The following is a 24,555-nucleotide window of genomic DNA, read 5'->3' on the forward strand; positions in this document are numbered from 1 at the left end:
CAACCCAAGACTGGGCATCCAGGAGGCACTGTGGGCCATCAGCAGCAGCAGAATTGGACTCGAACACAATCTGTAACCTCATGGCCTGGCATATCCCCCACTCTACCGTTACCATCAAGCCAGGTAATCAACCCTTGTTCAATGAAGAGTGCAGGAGGGCATGCCAGGAGCAGCACCAGGCATACCTAAAAATGAGATGTTAACCTGGTAAAGCAATAACACAAGACTACTTACATGCCAAACAGCAGCAACAGATAAACAGAGCTAAGTGATCCCACAACCAACGGATCAGGTCTAAGTTCTGCAGTCCTGCCGTATCCAGTTGTGAATGGTGGTGGACAATTAAACAGCTTACTGGAGGAGGAGGTTCCACAAATATCCCCATCCTCAATGATGGGGGAGCCCAGCACATCACTGCAAAAGATAAGGCTGAAGCATTTGCTACAACCTTCAGCAAGAAGTGCCATGTGGATGATCTATCTCAGCCTCCTCCGGAGGTCCCCAGCATCACAGTGCCAGTCTTCAGCCAATTCAATTCACTCCACGTGATATCAAGAAATGGCTCAAGGTACTGGATAGGGCCCTGACAATATTTGGACAATAGTACTGAAGACTTGTGCTCCAGAACTTGCCACGCTCTTAGCCAAGCTGTTCCAGTACAACTATAACACTGGCATCTACCTAGCTATGTGGAAAATTGCCCAGGTATGTCCTGTACACAAAAAGCAGGACAAATCCAACCTGGCCAATTACCATCCCATCAGTCTACTCTTGATCATCAGTGAAGTAGTGGAAGGGGTCATCAGCAGTACTCTCAAGCAGCAGTTGCTTAGCAATAACCTGCTCACTGACATCCAGTTTAGGTTCCACCAGGATCACTCAGCTCCTGACTTCATGACAGCCTTGGTTCAAAAATGGACAAAACATGAATTCCCAAGGTGAGATGAGAGTGACTGCCTTTGACATCAAAGCAGCATTTGACCATGTGTGGCATCAAAGAGCTCTGGTAAAACTGTAGTCAATGGGAATCAGGGGGAAATCTCTCCATTGGGTAGAGTCTTCCTAACACAAAGGAAGATGGTTGTGGCTGTTGGAAGTCAGTCATCTCAGCTCCAGGAGATCATTGCATGGATTCCTCAGGGTAGTGTCCTCGGTCCAACCATCTTCAGCTGCTTCATCAATGACTTTCCTTCAATCATAAAGTCAGAAGTGGGAATGTTCGCTGATGATTCCACAATGTTCAGTACCATTCACAACTCCTCAGATACTGTAGCTGTCCATGTCCAAACGCAGCAAGACTTGGACAATATCAAGGCTTCACGCCACACAAGTGCCAGGCAATGACTATCTCCAACAAGAGAGAATCTAATCATCGCCCCTTGATGTTCAATGGCATTACCATTACTGAATCCCCCACTATCAACATCCTGGGGGTTACCATTGACCAGAAACTGAACTGGGCTAGCCATATAAACATTGTGGCTACAAGAGCAGGTCAGAGGCTAGGAATCCTGCAACGAGTAACTCGACTCCTGACTCCCAAAGCCTGTCCACTATCTACAAGGCACAAGTCAGGAATATGTTGGAATACTCCCCACTTGCCTGGATGAGTGCAGCTCCCACAACACTCGAGAAGCTTGACACCATCCAGGACAAAGCAGCCTGCTTGATTGGCACCACATCCACAAACATTCGCTCCCTCTACCACCAACGCACAGGTAGCAGTGTGTACCATCTACAAGGTGCACTGCAGGAATTCACCAAGGCTCCCTCGACAGCATTTTCCAAACCCATGACCACTACCATCTAGAAGGGTAAGGGCAGCAAGTAGATGGGAACACCACCACCTAGAAGTTCCCCTCTAAGTCTCTCACCATCCTCATTTGGAAATATATCGTTGTTCCTTCACTGTCGCTGGGTCAAAATCCTGGAACTCCCACCCTAACAGCACTGTCGGTGTATCTATACCACATGGACTGTAGCAGTTCAAGAAGGCAGCTCACCACCACCTTCTCAAGGGCAATTAGGGATGGGCAATAAATGCTGGCCCAGCCAGCAAAGTCCAAATCCCATGAATGAATGTTTTTAAAATTCCAACATTTCCTTTGTGCTGGCAAGGTCAATCCTCAACCTTCTTTCAGTGAAGCCCTTGGATGAATGAACGTTGTCCCGAAGAGAGTGGTTTTCCGCATAGCATTCTATAGGCAAACTTTTCTCAGATTTCCCCTTGTATAGGATTTCCTTCAGTATATTCGATAAAGTACACCCCCATATCTATTGCTTTGACTAACACCTGTGTTTCAGCCACTAAGTTGCTTTTAACTTTTTTAATTTCTTCACTTCCCAGGCTAATGGGCATTTATTATTCTTTCCCACCAAGAATATGATAAACCCTGTTGTGTTAGAATATCCATCCAGAAGATTGCCACGTGAAACATCGCTAAAAATTCTGTGAATGCCAATTAGCCTTGAGGAATATATCCTAACAGTTTAATTTCCATCATGCAAAATGACTGTTTTTCCATCACTGCCTATCACTTACCCGGGCCTTGCCATTCTTTCTGCCGTTCTCTTTTGTAATATACCATGTCCCCAAGATTAAACTTTATTTCTAATGGCCGTAAAGCTCACTGATTTTTTTCTCATACCTCAGCCTTGATAAATGCCCTTCTCCCTGCATGCAGGGCATTCAAGCGCTCAGAAAAAATTGAACTAATTGTAGTCCCTTCCAAGGCCAGGGGATGATCCCACATCAACAAAGGTATTTTTGGATTTCTCCCATAAACCAATTGATAGAGACTGTAACCCCCGACCATTTGAAGTGAATTTTTCACATGGACTGCTTATGCCAGGGCAGATGCCAGTTTACAACTCGGTTGGTCAGCTAAGATTTTGTGAATCATCATCCAATTACTGCGTTCTTTCTTTCACAAATCCCATTACTAAAGGGACTTTCCAATGCTGTATTCATCATTATGATGTTCATATTTTTGCATATACTTTTAGATTCATCATTGGCAAATTCCCCTCCATTGTCAGTTAGATATTTAGGCGGTGCTCCCAATCCAGCTCCTATCTATTTTTCCATTTTCTTGTCCATAATTACCTTTTTGTCTTTACTCTATTTACTGGTAACAGACTGAATCTAATTACTAATGAAGTGCAAGAGAAAAACGTTTTTATCCTTAGCCCATACCTTCAAGTCCACTGCTACAATTTCATTAAAGTCTCTTGATAATGGGGGACTCACTACAGGTCGTGTTGGTATTCTTTTTTTTTTACATATATTGCACTTCTCACATCGCAAAGTTTAGTATATTCATCATCCATTACCTCCGCATCCTTTAGTGGAATTTTTAACCTATGACAAGATGGATGGGCAAACTGCCAGTGTCATTTTAAAACAATTTGCCTTTTTTCCTTTAAATTCCTACCCCCTGGTGTTATCAACACTTCTTTAACATAGTGATGTTAGGTCTTAAGGATCTACAATAATGTCCCAATTGTGTAAACTCTAAATCTACAGATTGCCCCAAAATAATTGCCTTATTGTGTTCCATATCTAATTTTGTTTAAGCCTTTTTCATAGATGGCTTACTCAAGAGTAAGGGCCTTTCACTGCATACAACATCTGTGCTGATAAGATGGTTTCTCCCTGGCTATTTTACATGGAATGACCACTTTCTTTAGTGATTTTAACATGTTATCGTTCCAAGCCTGAAGTAAGTAGAACTTTCGTATTCCTTAACCTTACTATTTAGAGAATCCAGGCAACGTTTTAACCAATCCACTCCACATACTGTGGATGTGCACCCGCTGTCTAACACAGCACAATTGAATGAGTCCGCAACTAGAATATCCATTACTGGGTTCAAGCTTCTGGTGACCAGTACAATTCCTTCTGACTGATCAGTATCATCATTTTACTCTTCTTATCCTTCCTTGTCATGTGTCATTTCAAAAACCCTGTTATTCAGTTTCAGACTATTCATTACATAATGTCAGGAGGGCTAAAAAGGTCATGAAAAGTCATTGGCAACCAGGATTAAGGAAAGTCCCAAGGCCTTTTATACATATGTAAAAAGCAATAGGGTAAGCCAGGGAAAGGGTAGGCCCACTCAGGGACAGAGGTGGGAATCTGTGTGTGGAGCCAGAAGAAATGGGAGAGATACTAAATGAGTACTTCTCATCAGTATTCACCAAAAAGGACTTAGCGGTCAATATGTCTAGGGAAGAGTATGTAGATAGCCTGGATCATGTTGAGATCAAAAAAGAGATGTTAGGCGTCTTGAAGAATATTAAGGTGAATAAGTCCCCAGGGCCAGATGGGATCTACCCCAGAGTACTGAGGGAGGCAAGGGAGGAGATTGCTGGGGCCTTGACAGAAATCTTTGTATCCTCACTGGCTACGGGTGAGGTGCTAGAGGACTGGAGAATGGCCAATGTTGTTCCATTGTTTAAGAAGGGTAGCAGGGATAATCCAGGAAATTACAGGCCAGTGAGCTTTACGTCAGTGGTAGGGAAATTATTGGAGAAGATTCTTCGTGACAGGATTTACTACCATTTGGAAGCAAATGGGCGTATTAGTGAGTGGCAGCGTGGTTTTGTGAAGGGGAGGTGGTGTCTCACTAACTTGATCGAGTTTTTCGAGGAAGTAACAAAGATGATTGACGATGGAAGGGCAGTGGATGTTATCTACATGGATTTCAGTAAGGCCTTTGACAAGGCCCCTCATGGCAGACTGGTACAGAAGGTAAAGTCGCACGGGATCAGAGGTGAGCTGGCAAGATGGATACAGAGTTGGCTTGGTCATAGAAGACAGAGGGTAGCAGTGGAAGGGTGCTTTTCTGAATGGAAAGCTGTGACTAGTGGTGTTCCGCAGGGATCAGTGCTGGGGCCTTTGCTGTTTGTAGTATACGTAAATTATTTGGAGGAAAATGTAACTGGGCTAATTAGTAAGTTTGCAGACGACACTAAGGTTGGAGGAGTTGCAGATAGTGAAGAGGATTATCAAAGGATACAATGGGATATAGATCGGTTGGAGACTTGGACGAAGAAATGTCAGATGGATTTTAATCTGGACAAATGCAAGGTAATGCATTTTGGAAGGTCTAATACAGGCAGGAATTATACAGTAAATGGCAGAACCCTTAAGTGCATTGACGGGCAGAGAGATCTGGGTGTACAGATCCACACGTCATTGAAAGTGGCAACGCAGGTGGATAAGGTAGTCAGGAAGGCATATGGCATGCTTGCCTTCATTGGCAGGGGTATTGAGTATAAAAGCTGGGAAGTCATGCTGCAGCTGTATAGAACCTTGGTTAGGCCACACTTGGAATATTGCGTGCAATTCTTGTCGCCACATTACTAGAAGGATATGGAGGCGTTGGAGAGGGTGCAGAGGAGGTTTACCAGGATGCTGCCTGGTCTGGAGGTTATTAGCTATGAGGAGAAGTTGGAGAAACTCGGATTGTTCTCACTAGAGCGACAGAGATTGAGGGGCGACTTGATAGAAATTTACAAAATTATGAGTGACATGGACAGAGTAGATAGTCAGAAGCTTTTTCCCAGGGTGGAAGAGTCAATTACTAGGGGACATAGGTTTAAGGTGAGAGGAGAAAACTTTAGAGATGTGCGGGGCATGTTTTTTACGCAGAGGGTAGTGAGTGTCTGGAATTCGCCCACAGAGGAGGTGGTGGAAGCAGGTACGATAGCGGTGTTTAAGAGGCAGCTTGACAAATACATGAATAGGATGGGAGTAGAGGGATACGGACCCCGGAAGTGCAAAATATTTTAGTTTGACAGGCAATATGATCAGCGCAGGCTTGGTGGGCTGAAGGGCCTGTTCCTGTGCTGTACTTTTCTTTTCTTTGTTCTTTGTTCCTTGATATTTCGAGTCACATCTGCAACACCTGATTACCATTCCTCGGTTATTCCTGGGATTCATTCTCTGGCCATAATTACCCAATTCCTGTTGTCCACTAGAGCTACCAAAATGATCTCTATCCTCTTCTTTTGTTCGTGTTTCTTCTTTCATATTGATGTTGGCGCCCCATATCTAAACGGTCTCGAAATGCTGCTAACATTGAATCCTCCATCTTTTGTATTATCGCTGAATGTCCCATTGTTGCCATAAAAGTGATTAGAAATGAATGTTTCCCTAGAAATTTTTTTTAAGGCTTCAGAAATCTGTTCCAGAGGTGTATCTCTTTCTGAGAATCTAACTCCAGTCAAGACCAGGAGCCTATCTATGTACGATACTTTAGCACAATCCATCAATTTGAAAGCAAGCACTGAATTAGGGGTCTCCAGGTAGAATTTCTGTAGTTAGTTATATAACGTGTTAAGTTCCATGATATATTCTTCTACGGAATTACCGTCCATCCTTCTAAATTTATCAAAGTCTGCCCATGCCTCATAAGTATTTAACAGATCATCTTTTTTATAAATTTTGTCCATGATATTTAAGAGATTATTTAAACCTTCCTCAGTGTCCAAATGATGAGCCTCTAGCTCTGAAAATACTTTGCACCTGATCCTGCTTCTGGTAAGAAGCGAAAGTGCCAAGGCCATTACCTTGCCTTTTCTTTGGTAAGGATGTAACCCGTGTCTATATATCCACTTCATTCTACCATTGGTCAGAAGGTTCAGCCTCACAAAACAATAGTAGAAAATCATACTCTGATTCTTTATCCTTGATTTCAGCATTCTTCTCAAAAGTAACTCTGATTATAATCTTCCGTCTGAAACAAAATTTCCAATGTTTCCAATCTTCACCTTTAGGTAACCATCCTCTGCTACCACGTTACACGGATCCAAGCCAGTTGGTGAAGTCAAAACTGAGACAAAGAGTTTTTCCTTGTAGAGCGTTTATTGACTTAATCTAGAGTCAACACTCCTCCACCCTACTAGTGCCCCAGCTATCCCCATTTATAGGTGTACAAATACCCATCACCTGTTTAACAATGTAATTGCCATTAAACCTTAACAATACAATTGCCATTAGTATTAACACTATAGAATAAAACTTTAAGCTGAGGCCTGGACTTAAGCTGCCTGGTTTTCTCCCAATGTCTGCCCAACATTCCTCCCTCAGTCAATACCATCAAAAAAAAAATTGAAAACAATACATGAAAAGAAAATCAATGACTCAGGGAAAATATACTTGACAGAAATTATTTTTAAAAGTTTCTTGTTTGCAAAATGGCTTCCAACACTGCCAAGACAAATCATTGTATGTGCAGTGCTTTGTAATGAGAGTAACCAACTTTGTTTCAAGCAAAAATGCTACAAATGCTATCATTTCATTTTATCTATTGAAGGCATTATAGTCTGCTACATAAATTTAACCATGTCATTATTAGAGTATCTGTTACACACCAGTATAGAAAGACTACACCACCACATGTAGTATCTGTATCAGATTTGTACTTTGTGTAATCACTTCTTAGAACAAATATAGAACAGATGACTACTAACAGATTGGAGGTACTGTTGTAACTTCACATATCCTTTGATTCATTGTAACACCTATATCATTGGAAGTTTAATTTTTAGTATCCTTTATTTGATCACCATTTTGTATTAATCAAATAAATACACAGTAATTAACCCACACAAGAGTGTTTAATGCCACATAACCTACAAACTGTCAAGCTTTACAAAACTGTTAGGTTAAAAGAAGATTAATACAATTACAAAATATGAAATTGTTAACGTAGCAATAATGCAGTTAGACTAACAAGTTACCCAATCACAGCCATGAGATTAGGAACTATCTCTTCCCATCATAGGGTCCTTATAATTCTTAACCTGAGAACACACCAGGAATGTAAGAGAGAAGCCCAAGTTGGCAGACTTGAGCCTTAAAAGAAGCATAACAAATTGGGAAACTGTCCCTTTCATTGTCACAGACAAGGGATATGGCATCCTGAAATCCACTCAATCCCCACTTTGCCCTGATAGGTGTCTCAAAGGCTCCTGCAAAGGGACCAGGCAGCAATGACCATCAAGAGGAGGATTCATGATCCGAACAGAGGAAACTCCCAGCAAGGGTAAAAACAAGGGCCACTGAACAGAGGAAACCCCAGGTGGTGGTGGGGTGGGGTAGCTTTCTTCATTACTCCTAACAAGTGGGCACAAACTGCCCATAACAGCATGGGTGATGTAATTCTCATTCTGTACTGTAAGTTACAGCTAAGGCACAAATCGTTGCTGAGGCTTGTATGAAACTTAGTAAAATACCACTACACCATATTGAAGTCACGTGAATCATTGGGAAAGGAGTAACATTGCCCAACAGCACTAGTTACCAAAACATATTTATAATGCCTGACTATCTATCATCATCATGGTACACATGGAATACTATACCAATAAAACAAATTGATAAGACTGACTGCAGTACTGGATTCAAGCTCACTTGTAGCCCAGATGAAGCAGATATGTATTACTGGAACATTAGAAAAATGTAAAAATGCTTAAAGGAGAATTAATGCTAAGACTGCCATTTTTTAATTGGATTTGGGTCAATGTAATAATTATTGACACTTGGAAACCAGCCCCTTTTGAATTACAAATGAAAGCACCCAAGTAAACAAATACACAGGCACAGTGGATTTAATAAGCATGTAATTTAAAACACTTGAATCAGTAGTGGAACCTCTGTAACTCACATTGTACATCCAACATTTCAAAGTAGGGATAAAATCTACTGATGACACTAAGTTAGGAGGGAGGTGCAAACAATCACACAAATTCCATCAAATGCTGATGTGGATTGAGCGGGTGTAGAGATTTCAGGGAATTAGGCTAAGAAATAGCAAATGAAATTCAATATGGTTAAGTGTCAATTTATGAGATTCGCAAAGGAAAATAAATATTTGAGCTATAGATAAAAGGGTCTTGCTCATTGGACACAGTTGGAAGGGTATTGGAGATATTGGTGGAGTGATTGTTGAAACCAGTATACAGCAGTGGTAAATAAGGCAATTTTGGGCTGAATAACATACATCACAAAATGTGGCTCTGAGACAATGCAAGGCATAGAATTTGACCTTACTGGGAGAGTAATGTGTAGTTCTGCTTACCATATTATTAGAAGGGCCACTTGATACTAGAAAAGGTGTAACAAAAGGCTTCCTTCCATCAGATATCTGACTCACCAGGACATTACAAAAATTGAGTTAACTTGCACTGAAGAAGATGACACCAATATAAGGTAGTGTTGAGATATGCAAGATCCTTAAAGGTATTCACATATTGAACCCTGAGAAACTGCTTCCCATGACCCTGAGAATGACAAGGTGGCATGGGATGCAGCTCTGAAAAGGAAAAGAGAATGGACAGTTTAGAAAGAACTATCTCATGAAGAAGGTGCTGAACATTTGGGATGAGAAGCGATTTAGATCTGTTAGAGGTTTAACTTTGAATGCTGATAATGAGTGGTAGAGGGAAAGGTGACAGAGAGGCTAGAGAAAGGAGCAGCCAAGCATCACTGTGAAGTGTTCAGAGATAACCTTGAGGATATCATCATGGCAGCCATCCACCTCCTGACTCAGGTAGTGTTAAATGTATCTTTGGCTTGGTTTACAAGGAGACCTGCAGAGTGTTGAAGGTTTTTCTGGAGAATAGCATGAATAAACCGATCACCGACATTGAACATGCCAAGTGCAGAACAGTTACTGCTGTGGATGTGCCACATGCTTTGAAATACCAGGACTGTCCCCCATATGGCTGAACCTCTAGTAATAAGACTGATGATAAAAGTAATTTTAAGGGGTAACTGAACTAGGATTTGTCAAGAAAAACAATTAAGACTTAAAAGTAGTGAACTTTATATTCTGCTTTTGAATGTTGGAACCAGCCAGATGGACTACAATGATCTTTTCTGTTCCTATACATTCCTATGTTCCATTATAAGTCAGTGGTTTTCTATTCTTTCCAGGTATCACGGCAAAAACAAGTGGTTAAAAAATACATTGAAAGAAATGCAGCAAAAACAGAATCAAGTTTCTGAAAATTAGCCTTACGTCCATAGCCCTTTTAATGAAAGGTATTTGAGTGCCACTGTCAAGGTCTTCGTTGATTATCAGTCGTCTGGCCCACTGTCCAACCCGGACAACCCCACTACCATGAATCAGGACCATCAATTTGTCAGGGTTGGTTATGGCATCTTCACTCATAAAGATGAAGCTCTTTGGTTCACCTTCTGTAGCATCCACCTGAATTCAATAAAAGCAAAAATGATTTGAAAATCATACTGAAGTGTATATTAAAATGATAAATATAAAGAATCATAGAATGGTTACAGCATAGAAGGAGGCCATTTGGTCCATTATGTCTGTGCCCGCTTGCTGCAAGAGCAATTCACCTAGTCCCCTCTCCCGCCTTTTCCCCATAGCCCTCTAAATTTGTTCTCTTCAGATAATTATAGTTCTCCTTTGAAAGCCACAACTGAATCTGCCTCCATCACACTCTCAGGCACTGCATTCTGGATCCAAACCACTCACTGAATTAAAGAGTTTATTTTCATGTCGCCGTTACTTCTTTTGTCAATCACCTTCAATCAGTTTCTTCTGGTTCTCAATTCTTCCACGAATGGGAATAGTTTCTCCCCATCTGCTCTGCCTAGACCCCTCATGATTTAGAGCACCTCCACTAAATCTCCTCTCAACCTTCTCTTCTCTAAAGAAAACAGCGCCAGTTTCTCCAATCTATCCATATAACTGAAGTTCCTCATCCCAAGAAGCATTCTTGTGAATCTTTTCTGCACCCTCTTTAAAGCCTTCACATCCTACCAAATGTGGGATGCCCAGAATTGGACACAACATTCCAGTTGAAGTCAAACCTGTGTTTATACAGGTTTATCATAGGTTCTTTGCTTTTGTACTCTATGTCCCTATTTATAAAGCCCATAATCCTGTATGTTTGATGAAGCGCTCTCATTATGGCTGAGAGTCAGACAACCATTAGAGTACTAAAATGCCTGCGCCCCAGAGAAAACACTGGTTTGTTTGACATCTCAGGCTCTCTGATCTCTGCTGACAATTTCACAGTGTTTGTTTACACAAGTTAATTGGCCTCAAGGGTTTGTGGTTTCTGTAATTGATACTTTAAAGAGTCTGGATGATTGACATTTGTTATTAGCTTGCCGTGAAATGACTTCTTCTTCACCATAGAAGGAAGTTACGAGTTACATATTTAGAAATTTACGTATTTACCAAGAATTACATATTTAATGCTCTTTTTTACACATGCCACTGTACACTATAGGGTTCATTAGCTGAAGACAGTGTATAGTTGGTCAATGGGCATGGAAGTGCTCCAGCTAGGCATAGGGGGCCTGAGGAGCAATAGGGGGTGGGGAAAGGGCAGAGATCGGCATGGAGGCCATAGGGGGCGAGTGGAAGCACAGAGCTTGGCATGGAGGCATGAGGGGCCAGAGAGGGTGGGTGAAAGGGCAGAGCTTGGCATGGGGGTGGGTGGTAGGGCACTGTTTGGTGTGGGGGCAATAAAGTGTGGGTGGAAGGGCAGGACTTGGCATAGGGGCATGAGGAGCTACAGAAGTGGGGAAGGGCAGAGATTGTCATGGGGTATTAGGTGCCATAGTGGGTGGAAGGGCACAGCCTGGCAGAGGGGACCATAGGGAGTGGGTGGAAGTGCAAAGCTTGGCATGGGGGCATGAAGGCCCATAGATGGTGGGTGGAAGAACAGAGCTTGGCATAGGGGACATGAGGGTCATGGTGGGTGGGTAAGGTCAAAGCTTGCCATAGAGGGGATGAGGGGCCATAGGTGTGGGTGGGGGCGTGCGTTGGCATGGATGGGGCATGGGGGTTGTTTGGAGGATGAGGTGGTGTGAGGGATGAGGGCTGGAAGGCCTGTGTGCTTTCAACAGCAACCCGTCTCCACCCCCAGAAGTCTCTGTGGCTGCCTCCAAATTTTTTCCAGATCAGCTGGCTCGACCACTAGCCTGCACTCGTCCTTAGCAATGAAGTTCTTGCCTTTGCAGAGGTGGGCGGACTGAGCCTGGAATTTTCCCAACATCCATCTCGAGGATGAAAATCCAGGCTGATGTTGTGAAACAGAAACCACTGTACCAGCACTGACAAAATCTTCTCGGACTTGATGAAGTGAAACAGAAACCACTATATGAGCTTATTAAGTGCAATAATTAACATATATATAATTGTATTAGATTTCTCTGAAGCACCCAGCCCAAACACAATTATCCAAAACTGCATCACAGCTTAAATACTAGCTTGCCCACCATAGACATGCTCATCAAGAAGTTCAGTCTCCACATACAAACAGGTAACCTACTGCGGTGTTTGGGATATATCAGGAAATTTGCATTTGTGGTACCATTTTAATGTTCTAGTATTACAGCACAGAATGAACTCAATCAAGTGTTTTTCACTATATCCCACTTTCCTGCTCATTCCCCATTCTCTTCAATAGCCCTCTTTTCAAGCATCTATCTAATTGCCTTTCAAATAGGCAAATAAACTTTGCTTCGATAACAGTGTTCTGTGTATATCAATAGGCAGCATATTACTTTCAATTGAAAGAATATGAATTTTTGATAATATGTTGGATACAATTCAAGAAATCCTCCATCTACATTCCTTTTACCAAAATCTATGCCAGCCAAATAACTGTATTAAGTCCCATAACGTCATAGCCCCTCGGGCCTGCCATGCCATTCAATAAAATCATGGCTGATCTGAGGATGCTTGGTGAGTTTCTGCAGTGCATCTTGTAGATGGTACACAATGCTGCCACTGTGAGTCGGCAGTGGAGGGAGTGGATGTTTGTGGATGGGGTGCCAGTCAAGAGGGCTGCTTTGTCCTGGATGGTGTCAAGCTTCTTGAGTGTTGTGGGAGCTGCACACATTCCAGGGAAGTGAACAGTATTCCATCACACTCATGACTTGTGTCTTGTAGATGTGGGCAGGCTTTGGGAGTCAGGAGATGAGTTGCTTGCAACAAGGTTCCTAGCCTCTGACTAGCTCTTGTAGCCACAGTATTTATATGGCTAGTCCAGTTCAGTTTCTGGTCAATGGTAACCCCCCAGGATGTTGAAAGTGAAGGAGTCAGCAATGGCAATGCCATTGAGTGTCAAGGGGCTATAGTTAGATTCTCTCTTGTTGGAGTTGGTCATTGCCTGGCATGTGAATGCTACTTGCCACTTATCAGTCCAAGCCTGGATATTGTCCAGGTCTTGCTGCATTTGGACATGGACTGCTTCAATATCTGTGGAGTCGCAAATGGTGCTGAACATTGTGCAATCCTCAGCGAACATCCCCATTTCTGACCTCATGATGGAAGGAAGGTCATTGATGAAGCAGCTAAAGATGGTTGGGCCTAGGACACTACCCTGAGGAACTCCTGCAGTGATGTCCTGGAACTGAGATGATTGACCTCCAACAACCACAACCATCTTCCTTTGTGCTAGGTGTGAATCCAACTAGCGGAGCATTTTCTCCAATTCCCATTGCTAATTCCTAATTACTTGCTGTACCTGCATGCTCTGATTTTGTGATTCATGTACAAGGACATCCAGACCCATCTGACCACAGCATTCTGCAGTCTGTCTCCATTTAAATAATATTCTGCTTTTCAGTTCGTTCTGCCAAAGTGGACAACCTCATATTTTCCCACATTAGACTCCATCTGCCAAATTGTTGCCCACTCACTTAACTTATCTTTTTCCTTTTGCAGATTCTTTGTATCATCCTCACAACTTTCTTACCTACCTTTGTATTGCCAGCAAATTTGGCTACAATTCAGTCAGTCCTATTATCTAAGTCGTTAATATTGATTATAAATAATTGAAGGCCCAGCACTGATCCCTGTGGCACTCCACTAATGACAATTTGTCAAGTTGAAAATGACGCATTTACCTCAACTCTCTGTTTTCTGTTAGTTACCCAATCCTCCATCCATGCTGTCATGAAGATGTGTTTTATGCCAAATAATTATTTTAAATCTATAGGCTGGAATCCTGGATTGAACTTTTAAAAACTTTTTTTAAAACACAGAGACTAAAGTTACTTGAACTCACAGCCCAAGATGGCTAACCCCAATTTGCATTACTATACATTCCACATTCCAATTTATTGGAGTGAGGCCAGTTTGTCTGCAAACCCCAAAGACAATAACTTTAGGGTAATAGAAAGAACTCATATCACCTAACTAATTAGCAGTCACCTGAGGTATTCAACTGTTGGACACAGGCCATAAGTACTAATCGCTTGGACAATGGGACATTGGCTAAGTTAGCTTCCAGACATGAGATAATCAAGCCCCTTTGCAATACACGGACTTTTTTAAAATTCCCCTGGCAGTTGAAGAAGTAAGGTCACATGACAATCTAAGCCTTTGTATATTTTAAGCACATGTTTTCTCAGCAGAACTGAGGACAAGCAGCTTAGGGAGGTGACCTAAGTGGGGTCCCTCCAGCCCTCATTTTTCTCCAGCCCACCTATTAAGCTTTGAGCCTTATTAGCTGACTGTGATCATTCAGGGATACCCTGTTGCGGCACAGATTTCTTAAAAGAATCCAAACCAGCACTACCCTCTCCCAAAGAACAACCAATTGACGTCATCTACATCTTTAAATCAGAAGCATCGGGATCATCAAATTTGGCCTGAAGCCAGCCAAGTCAGCAAACTACAGACAATACACTCTTACTTTTTTTTATGGACTGTAATTTGGCCAATCTATCCTTCCCCATACTGTGATGTATGTGTGTGCAGGTGTGTGCCTGTGTGTGTGTGTATATGTGTGCATGTGCTTGTGTGTGTGAACTTCAAGTGTGTCTGTGTGTGTGTGTGTGTGTGCATGCTCACAAAAGTCAATGTGTATTTTATTACTTTACTTAGATTGATTTAAATATAAAAAAGCTAACCTCTTTCTTTGTTAAACTCAACAAAACCTGTCCTATTGGGTTGTCTTATGATCACAGCACATAAACAGTTAAGTACTCACAGAATTGGCAAGTACATCCTTTTTAAACAAAAAAACCTGTCACAGTCAAATGAGAAGAGGGGAAAAAGGGAGCTATTCGACCCCTCCTCACCTGGTCGTAACAACATTAGTATATCACCCACAACAGCATGAGCTCTTATCTTGTGTTGTAACCTTTGTGTGGCACCTGATCAAGTGCCTTTTAGAAATCAAAATACACCAAATCTACCAGTTCCCCTTTATCCACATTGCTTGTTACATCTTCAAAGAATTCTAATAAAATTGCCAAACGCTATTTCCCATCCACAAAACCATGTTGACTCTGTCTGGTTGTACTGTGATTTTCTAAATGTCCGGATACTACTTCCTTAATAATAGATTCTACTATTGTTCCAGGGACAGATGTTAGGCTAAATGGCCTATAAGTTCCTGCTTTCTGTCTACCTCCTTTTTTTGAATAGAGTTACATTTGCATTTTTCCAATCTGTTGGGACCTTTCCAGAATCTGGAAATTTTGGAAGATTACAACAAATGCATCCACCATCTCTGCAGCCACTTCTTTTAAGACCCTGGGATGTAGGCCATCAGGTCCAGGAGGCTTGTCAGCCTTTGGTTCCATTAGTTAAGAAACCATTAACACAAACCCTCAAATTAAAATAGCTCTAATAATAATTTGCTTAAAACCAAGTGGCATATCTTTCTTTGGAAGTGCTATACAAACAAAGAGGGAATGAGTTCCCCTGAACCTGATAAACTTGACAGGGTCAGCGGTGGACGTCACAGGCAGGCGCATGCTAGCAATTACTGTGGAACATGTTCTACCACCACCCCATCCCCCTCAGAAGGTTCGGTCCCAAGATGCTTTCCTTTGTCTTTATTGTCAACAATTAAGTCTGCTGCTTATGACAGGAAGTAAATTATGGACAGTTCAGAATGAGATTTTACAATAAATTGCCTGACAGACCAGCTAACGAAAATGGGATTATAATGACACAAGCTTCTTAAATTTTAACATTCTCAAGTGAATGCCTCACCAATGATGCTGAAATTTTCATTTATATGTGGCAACTGAATTAATGTGCATGGATAGATATTTATAACGTTGCACAAGTTTAACTTACCGGGAGATAAACCTTCTTCAAATGACATTCATTTTCTAAAAGTTCATAAACACAGTGGGTAATAATCTGCAAAGACAAAATTTTATCCAAGAATTATACATACATTATCCATACTCAAAATACACTGTATAAGGAGAAATCTTAATTATCCATGTTTGCCTCATCCCTGCTTTTGGCCAGGGCTAGCAACACATCTTTACTGTACTGATCCTGTCGAAAAGATCCGCTGATCTGCAGGATCAATGCTCTCTATACAACTGTCCTGAATTCCAACTATTATGGATTCAAAGTGTTGACCAAAAATACTCCCTTAAGATGTCCCCTAGCTATAGAGTGGTGCTCTAAAAGCAGCATGCACTTATCTCCTGCAATCCCATTGACAGCTTTCGCAATGCTAATTCCAGCAAAATCAATACTGGGCCAAGGTTTTTAAGTAAGCTTCTAAGATGGTGAGCAGAGTGCACGTTATATTCAACAAACTCTGTTCACTGGCACTGGAGAACATTTAAAAAGGCAGGATCTGTATCTGTGGTTCTACAACAGTGATCTCAGCGGAGACTGCCAATAAGATCACTGGAGATGAACACATGTGGTCTTTTGGCATTTATCTCTAAGTGGGAAGCCATTGGCTGGCTTCACAGGAGCATTTTTGGCTGCCTTTCAGAACCAAGGTGGAAATGACAGCTTAAGTTGTGAGCAGATACACAAGTACACTTGAGCTTGCAGATCAGTTGTTCCACAGCACCAGCTGATCCTACTGGCAGGAGTAGGACAAAGGGATCGTAACTTATGAAAACTCATGGGGAGGTTTGAAATAACAACAGAAAATACTTGAAATAGGAGCAGTAATCAGTTCTCGATATCCACTATTTCCTTTATCTGCTGGGATTCCCTTCCATTACGGTGGATAATTGAGATTACACTGTATTAATATTTTAAAAATATATATACCAAATCATGGCATTTGGTTAATATTGTCTCATATTATTTATGCCATTCAAAACAGATTCCCCCTATAACATGCATTATCAGCCTGCATCAAATGTAATATAGGAATCAGCTCTATCCTTTGAGAATCCATTAGATGGGCTCTTTCAGTCTGAAATATACAGTTATATTATTAAAAATTGTTTGATTGTTGAATTTATTGTTTCAATTGAAATTGTCAACATCTGAGTACCAAATTTCAGAATATTAACAGATTACGGAGTGCATGTGAAACTGGCTTGATGTTCCAGCAACAGCTTGCAGTTATTTAGCATCCATTTTTACCTCTGTGAAGTAACGAATATAGTCCACGTTCAAGGTACATCACAGAGACAAAAATGGATGCTTAGCAGTAGTAAAATAATAAGGACACAAAACCAATGACAGCGTGGAGGAGGTAGATTTTGACAAGGCTTTACAAGGTAGGAAGAGAGTAGCAAGCAGGTGAGATTTAAAGGTACAATGAAAGAAAAGAGGGACTTGCATTTATATAGCACCTTACATGGCCATCGGCTGTTCCAGTACACTTTACCAATGAAGAACTTTTGGAGTATAGTCACTTTTGTAACGTTAAAAAAAGAGAAACTTCTAGAGCGCAGCGTTAAAATAATTGAAATCTTTACTACTGAAGCAAAAGAAGGTGTAGAGCAGGTCAAATTTGGAAGAGCAAAGGGTGTGCACTAATATACATGATTACAGAAGGTTATAGAAGCAGAGTTGGGAAAAGCCATGGAGGGGATTATGGGCAAGGATGGATGTTATAGCATAACGTTGCAGGCCATTTATATGGCTCAAACAGTTATGACAAAAGCAAATGTGGGATATGCAGTTCATTCCATATAATCACAATAAGGTTTTGATTTTATTTTGAAATCATATCAACATGAAGAATAAACTCCATCCGGAATTTCCTCGTGGCTTCTCCCATACCAGCATAGTAGCTTTAGCAGAAATTCGGCAGAAATCCCAATTATATGCAGAAACAAGGGGCTGAACTTTACATACGAACAAGGCGCAGGAGTAGGCCATTGAGCCCCTCGAGCCTGCTCTGCCATTTAATAGGATCATGGCTGATCTTATTGTAACCTCAAATCTGCATCCTGCCTACCCCCGCTAACCTAACATCCCGTTGTTTATCAAGAATCTATCCACTTCTGCCTTAAAAATAAAACCCTGCTTCCACCACCTTTTCAGGAAGAGAGTTCCAAAGACATGATGCTCAGAGAAAAAATTCCACCTCATCTCCGTTTTAAATGGGCAACCCCTTATTTTTAAACAGTGACCCCTAGTTCTAGATTCTCCCACAAGAGGAAACCTCCTCTCCACATCAAACCTGTCAAGGCCCCTCAGGATTATATATGTTTCAATCAAGTCACCTCTTACTGGTTGGAGTCATACCTAGCGCAAAGGGAGATGGTTGTGGTTGTTGGACGTCAGTCAACTCAGCTCCAGGGCATCACTGCACGAGTTCCTCAGGGTAGTGTCCCTGGCCCAACGATCTTCAGCTGCTTCATCAATGACCTTCCTCCCAACACAAGGTCAGAAGTGGGGATGTTCACTGATGATTGCACAATGCTCAGCACCAATTGCGACTCCTCAGATACTGAAGCAGTCCATGACCTAATGCAGCAAGACCTGGACAATATCAGCTTGAGCTGACAAGTGGCAAGTAACATTCGCGCCACAGAACTATCAGGCAATGATCATCTCCAACAACAGAGAATCCAGTCATTGCCCCATGATGTTCAATGGCATTACCATCTGAATCCCCCCATTATCAACATCCTGGAGGTTACCATTGGCCAGAAACTGAACTGGGCTAGCCATATATATATTGTGGCTACAAAAGCAGTTCAGAGGCTAGGAATAGTATGACGAGTACCCTGCCTCTTGACTCCCCAAAGCCTGTGCACTACAAGACACAAGTTCAGGAGTGTGATGGAATACTCCCCACTTGCCTGAATGAGTGCAGCTCCCACAACACTCAAGAAGCCTGACACTGTCCAGGTCAAAGCAGCCCGCTTGATTGGCACCACATCCAAACATTCACTCCCTCCACCACCGATGCATAGTAGCAGCAGTCTGTACCTTCTACAAGATGCACTGCAGGAATTCACCAAGGCTCCTTCAACAGCACCTTCCAAACCCACGACCACTACCATCTAGGACAAGCGCAGCACATAGATGGGAACACCACCACTTAGAAGTTCCCCTCCTAGTCACTCACCATCCTGACTTGGAAATATATTGCCTTTTCTCTACTGTCGCAGGGCCAAAATCCTCGCAATCCCTTCCTAACAGCACTGAGGGTGTACCCACACCACATGGACTGCAGCGATTCAAGAAGGCAGCTCACAACCACCTTCTCAAGGACAAGTAGGGATGGGCAATAAATGCTGGCTCAGCCAACGAAGCCCACATCCCATGAATTATTTATTTAAAATTACTCTTCTAAATTCCAGCGGATACAAGCCTAGCCTGTCCAACCTTTCCTCATAAGACAGTGCGCCCATTCCAGGTATTACACTAGTAAACCTTTTCTGAACTGCTTCCAATGCATTTATATCCTTCCTTAAATGAAATGACCAATACTGTACACAGTACTCCAAATGTAGTCTCACTAGTGCTCTGTATAACTGAAGCATAACCTCCCTACTTTTATATTCAATTCCCCTCGCAATAAATGATAACATTCTATAAGCTTTCCTAATTACTTGCTGTACTTGCGTACTAGCCTTTTGTGATTCATGTGTTAAGACACCCAGATCCCTCTGCATTTCAGAGCTCTGCAATCTCACTATTTAGATAATATGCTTTTCTTTTATTCTTCCAGCCAAAATGGGGAATTTCACATTTTCCCACATTATACTCCATTTGCCAGATCTTTGCCCATTCACTTAACCTATCTATATCTTTTGGTAGCCTCCTTTTGTACTCTTCACAACTTACTTTCCTACCTATCTTTGTGTCATCAGCAAATTTGGCGACCTTCCCATCCATCCCTTCATCCAAGTCATTTATATAAATTGTAATAGTTGAGGTCTCAGTATTGATCCCTGTGGAACACCACTCGTTACATCTTACCAACCTGAAAAAGATCCATTTATACATACTCTCTGCTTCCTGTTAGCCAGCCAAACTTCTATCCATGCCAATATGTTACCTCCATACCATGAGCTTTTATTTTCCACAATAACCTTTGATGTGGCACTTTATCAAATGCCTTCTGGAAATCTAAGTACAGTACATCTGCCAGTTCCCCTTTATCCACAGCACATGTTACTTCCTCAAAGAATTCCAACAACTTGTCAATTCACTTTAACCAGCTCTGCTTTCATGCCCTCATAATTGCCCTTATTTAAGTTTAAAAACATAGTGTTAGGAAATAGATATAGTTTAAGTTATATTTGTATTTGTGGGTGTTATGAATGAGTTTTAGCTTTAATGTTTAAATTTGATTTGTATTTCTATATCTGGGTGTTTAAGAAAGGTCAAATTGAGTTTTAGCTTCACTTTAAAAGGCACTGCATTTCTACTGAGTTTTATGACTGTTGCAGCTAAGTTAAACAAACCAGAGTAGAGAAACTGGGCTGTTGCCTAGCAACAGGGATCCAGGGAGAAATGTCCCTCCCACAGACACACACACACAAGAAACTAGAAACAACAGTTTGATTTGGAAGCTGTTTGAGTTCAGTTTGTTTTGCAAATAGCTTCCATGAGAGGCTGGAACAAAGGAGACAGATAGCCAGTCCCAAGCTAAAGAAGAACCCCAAAACTAAGAGGAGTGACACAGGAGAAAGTCCCAAACAGACCATGTGGTCAAAAGGACAGGAACCTGGAAAAGGTCCTGTTAAGTGAAGATAAGAGTGAGGGGCAGAAAGAAAGGCTCCAAGCTTCAGATTTAAAGAGACAAAAGCTGCTGAAAGTAGATTTAAAGCGAGAACAGCTTGCAAGAGGCCAGAAGGTCCAAAGAGACAACTGAAGGTCTGTTACTCTTTGCTATGGGCATGTGAAGCAGTGGTGTACTGTTGACGGCTGAGTCAGTGAGAGAGAGTGCGTACAGGACAGCTTGAATGTATGTGGTGACCCAGGGAAGAGGAACATCGGAAGGAGAGTTTGAAACCCTGGTGTTGAACCCTTGTAGGAACCCTGTCTGAGAGAAAGTGTCAGTTTGGAAGAAGATTCTAAGGCGAGGTCTTGAGAGTGGCGATTGGAAACCCTCATGTGAAAGATGGAGTGCAGTGAAGCTGGTTGGCTCACGGTGTAACAAGTTTCTGGGGGCAGTTGAGGAGAGATCCATAGCATCTGTTTGAGGTGGCATCTGTCACTTGGTTTCAGACTGTGCTGTGTCTGACCACATGTCGCCTATTGGTACATGGACTGTAACTATCTGTAATCTGTAATTATGGGTTACTTTAATATGCATATAGATTGGACAAATCAAATTAGTAACAATACCGTAGAGGAGTAATTCCTGGAGTGTATACGGGGTGTTTTTCCGGACCAATACGCTGAGGAACCAACTAGAGAACAGGCCATCCTAGGCAGGGTATTGTGTAATGAGAAAGGAATAATTGGCAATCTAGTTGTGCGATGCCCCTTGGGAATGAGCGACCATAATATGATAGAATTCGTCATCAAGTTGGAGAGTGACATAGTTGATTCTGAGACTAGGGTCCTGAATCTTAATAAAGGAAACTACGATGGTATGAGGCGCGAGTTGGCTATGATGGGTTGGGAAACGTTACTTAAAGGATGATGGTGGATAGGGAATGGCAAACATTCAAAGAGCATATGGGTGAACTGCAACAATTGTTTATTCCTGTCTAGCGCAAAAGTAAAACAGGAAAGGTGGCCAAACCACAGCTTACAAGGGAAATTAGAGATAGTATTAGATGCAAGGAAGAGGCATACAAATTGGCCATAAAAAACAACAGGCCTGAGGATTGGGAGCAGTTTAGAATTCAGCAAAGGAGGACCAAGGGATTGATTAAGAAGGGGAAAATAGAGTACGAGAGTAAGCTTGAGGGGAACATAAAAACTGACCGTAAAAGTTTCTATAGGTATGTGAAGAGAAAAAGACTGGTGAAGACAAATGTAGGTCCCTTACAGTCAGAACAGGGGAATTTATAATGGGGGACAAAGAAGTGGATGACCAACTAAATACATACTTTGGTTCTGTCTTCACAAAGGAAGATGCAAATAACATACCAGAAATGTTAGGGAACACAGGGTTTAGTGAGAGGGAGGAACTGAAAGAAATCAGTATTAGTAGGGAAATGATGTTGGGGAAATTGATGGGATTGAAGGCCAATAAATCCCCAGGGCCTGATAATCTACATCCCAGAATACTTAAGGAAGTGGCCCTAGAAATAGTGGATGCATCAGTAGTCATCGTTCGAGATTCTATAGACTCTGGAACAGTTCCTACAGATTGGAGGGTGGCTAATGTAACATCACTATTCAAAAAGGGAGGTTGAGAGAAAGCAGGGAATTGTAGGTTAGTCAGCCTGACGTCGGTAGTGGGGAAAATTCTAGATTCTAGAAAATTCCATTATAAAAGGCTTAATAGCAGAGCACGTGGAAAACAGTGGCAGAATCGGACAGAGTCAGCGTGGATTTACGAAAGGGAAATCATGCTTGACAAATCCACTGGAATTTTTCGAGGATGTAACCAGTAGAGTTGATGAGGGGGAGCCAGTGGATGTGGTTCATTTGGACTTTCAGAAGGCTTTCGACAAAGTCCCACATAAGAAATTGGCGTGTAAAATTAAAGCGCATGGGATTGGGGGTAGTGTATTGAGATGGATAGAAAACTGGTCGGCAGACAGGAAACTAAGAGTAGGAATAAACGGGTCTTTTTCCGAATGGCAGGCTGTGACTAGTGGGGTGCCGCAGGTCTCGGTGCTGGGAGCCTAACTATTCACAATATATATCAATGATTTAGGTGAGGGAACCAAATGTAATATCTCCAAGTTTGCAGATGACACAAAGCTGGGTGGGAGGTGAGCTGTGAGGAGGATACAGAGATGCTTCAGTGTGATTTGGACAAGCTGAGTGAGTGGACAAATGCATGCCAGATGCAGTATAATGTGGATAAATGTGAGGTTATCCACTTTGGTAGCAAAAACAGGAAGGCAGATTATTATCTGAATGACTATAAATTGAGAGAGGGGAATGTGCAATGAAACCTGGGTATCCTCGTACACTAATTGCTGAAGGTAAGCATGCAGGTGCAGCAGGCGGTAAAGAAGGCAAATGGTATGCTGGCCTTCATAGCCAGAGGATTGGAGTACAGGAACAGGGATGTCATGCTGCAATTGTACAGGGCCTTCCAGGAGACCACACCTGGAATATTGTGTGCAGTTTTGGTCTCCTTATCTGAGGAAGGATGTACTTGCTATAAAGGGAGTGCAGCGAAGGTTTACCTGACTGATTCCTGGGATGGCGAGACTGACATATGAGGAGAGATTGAGTCATTTAGGATTATATTCGCTGGAGTTCAGAAGAATGAGGTGGGGTCTCATAGAAACCTATAAAATTCTAACAGGACTAGAAAGGGTAGATGCAGGAAGGATGTTCCCAATGGTGGGGGAGTCCAGAACCAGGGGTCACAGTCTGAGGATACGGAGTAGACCATTTAGGATTGAGATGAGGAGAAATTTCTTCACCCAGAGAGTGGTGAGCCTGTGGAATTCGTTACCACAGAAAGTAGTTGATGCCAAAACATTGCATGTTTTCAAGAAGGAGTTAGATATAGCTCTTGGGATGAAAGGGATCAAAGGATATGGGGAGAAAGCGGGAGCAGGCTATTAAGTTGGATGATCAGCCAGGGTCATAATGAATGGCGGAGTAGGCTCAAAGGTCTGAATGGCCTGCTCCTACTCCTGGTTTCTATGACTGTGTACTTACTGTGAACATTGGAGTATAAGATAGCTTTTGTAACTTGCGTTATCCTTACAAATCTGTATATATCTCTAAAGGTAAAATTGTGGGTGAAGGAATATTTTAATATAGTTAATCTTTTCTTGCCTAATAAATGTTTTATTCTTTTGTTAAAAGTTCATTAGCTGACTCCAGTTCAGTAGCCACTCTCCACATATCTAAACAAACAAAATTAAAAGTTAGGATCTATCAGGCTGGGTTCCTCTATGGGATCAGGCTTGTCCATGGGTAACCTCAGCTGGGATCATAACAATAGTCTTGGGCCCATGCCTTCTCCCTCAAACTGAATGTAAAATTCAATCATATTATGGTGGCTGCTACCTAGGGCGCCTTCATGGAGATCATTAATTAATCTCATCTCGTTGCACAATACCAGGTCTAGTATAGCCTGCTCTCTGGTTGGCTCCAAAATGCGCTATTCTAAGAAACTATCCTGGAAACATTCCAGGACACCTATGCTACCTAGGCTACCTATGCCCATTTGACTTTTCCAGTCGTTATGCAGATTAAAATCTCCCATGATTATCACCAT

General features: G+C 42.0%; 1 protein-coding gene across 9 annotated transcripts in view; it reads right to left on the reverse strand.

Annotated features, from left to right (window-relative positions):
* arb2a (ARB2 cotranscriptional regulator A) overlaps positions 1-24,555 on the reverse strand; it is a 918,141-nt gene that overhangs the window by 791,170 nt on the left and 102,416 nt on the right. For all 9 annotated transcript variants that reach the window (XR_013579777.1, XM_078565142.1, XM_078565161.1 and 6 more), the window contains 2 exons: positions 16,092-16,157; positions 10,032-10,223 (listed from right to left, as the gene is read on the reverse strand). Coding sequence is in view for 8 of the 9 variants with exons in the window: in XM_078565142.1 (XP_078421268.1) it covers positions 10,032-10,223; positions 16,092-16,157 (258 nt within the window). In the remaining variant the exon portion in view is untranslated. The remainder of the gene's footprint in view (positions 1-10,031; positions 10,224-16,091; positions 16,158-24,555) is intronic.

The sequence above is a fragment of the Cetorhinus maximus genome, chromosome 2 (assembly GCF_964194155.1).
Source record: "Cetorhinus maximus chromosome 2, sCetMax3.hap1.1, whole genome shotgun sequence".
Classification (NCBI taxonomy): domain Eukaryota; kingdom Metazoa; phylum Chordata; class Chondrichthyes; order Lamniformes; family Cetorhinidae; genus Cetorhinus; species Cetorhinus maximus.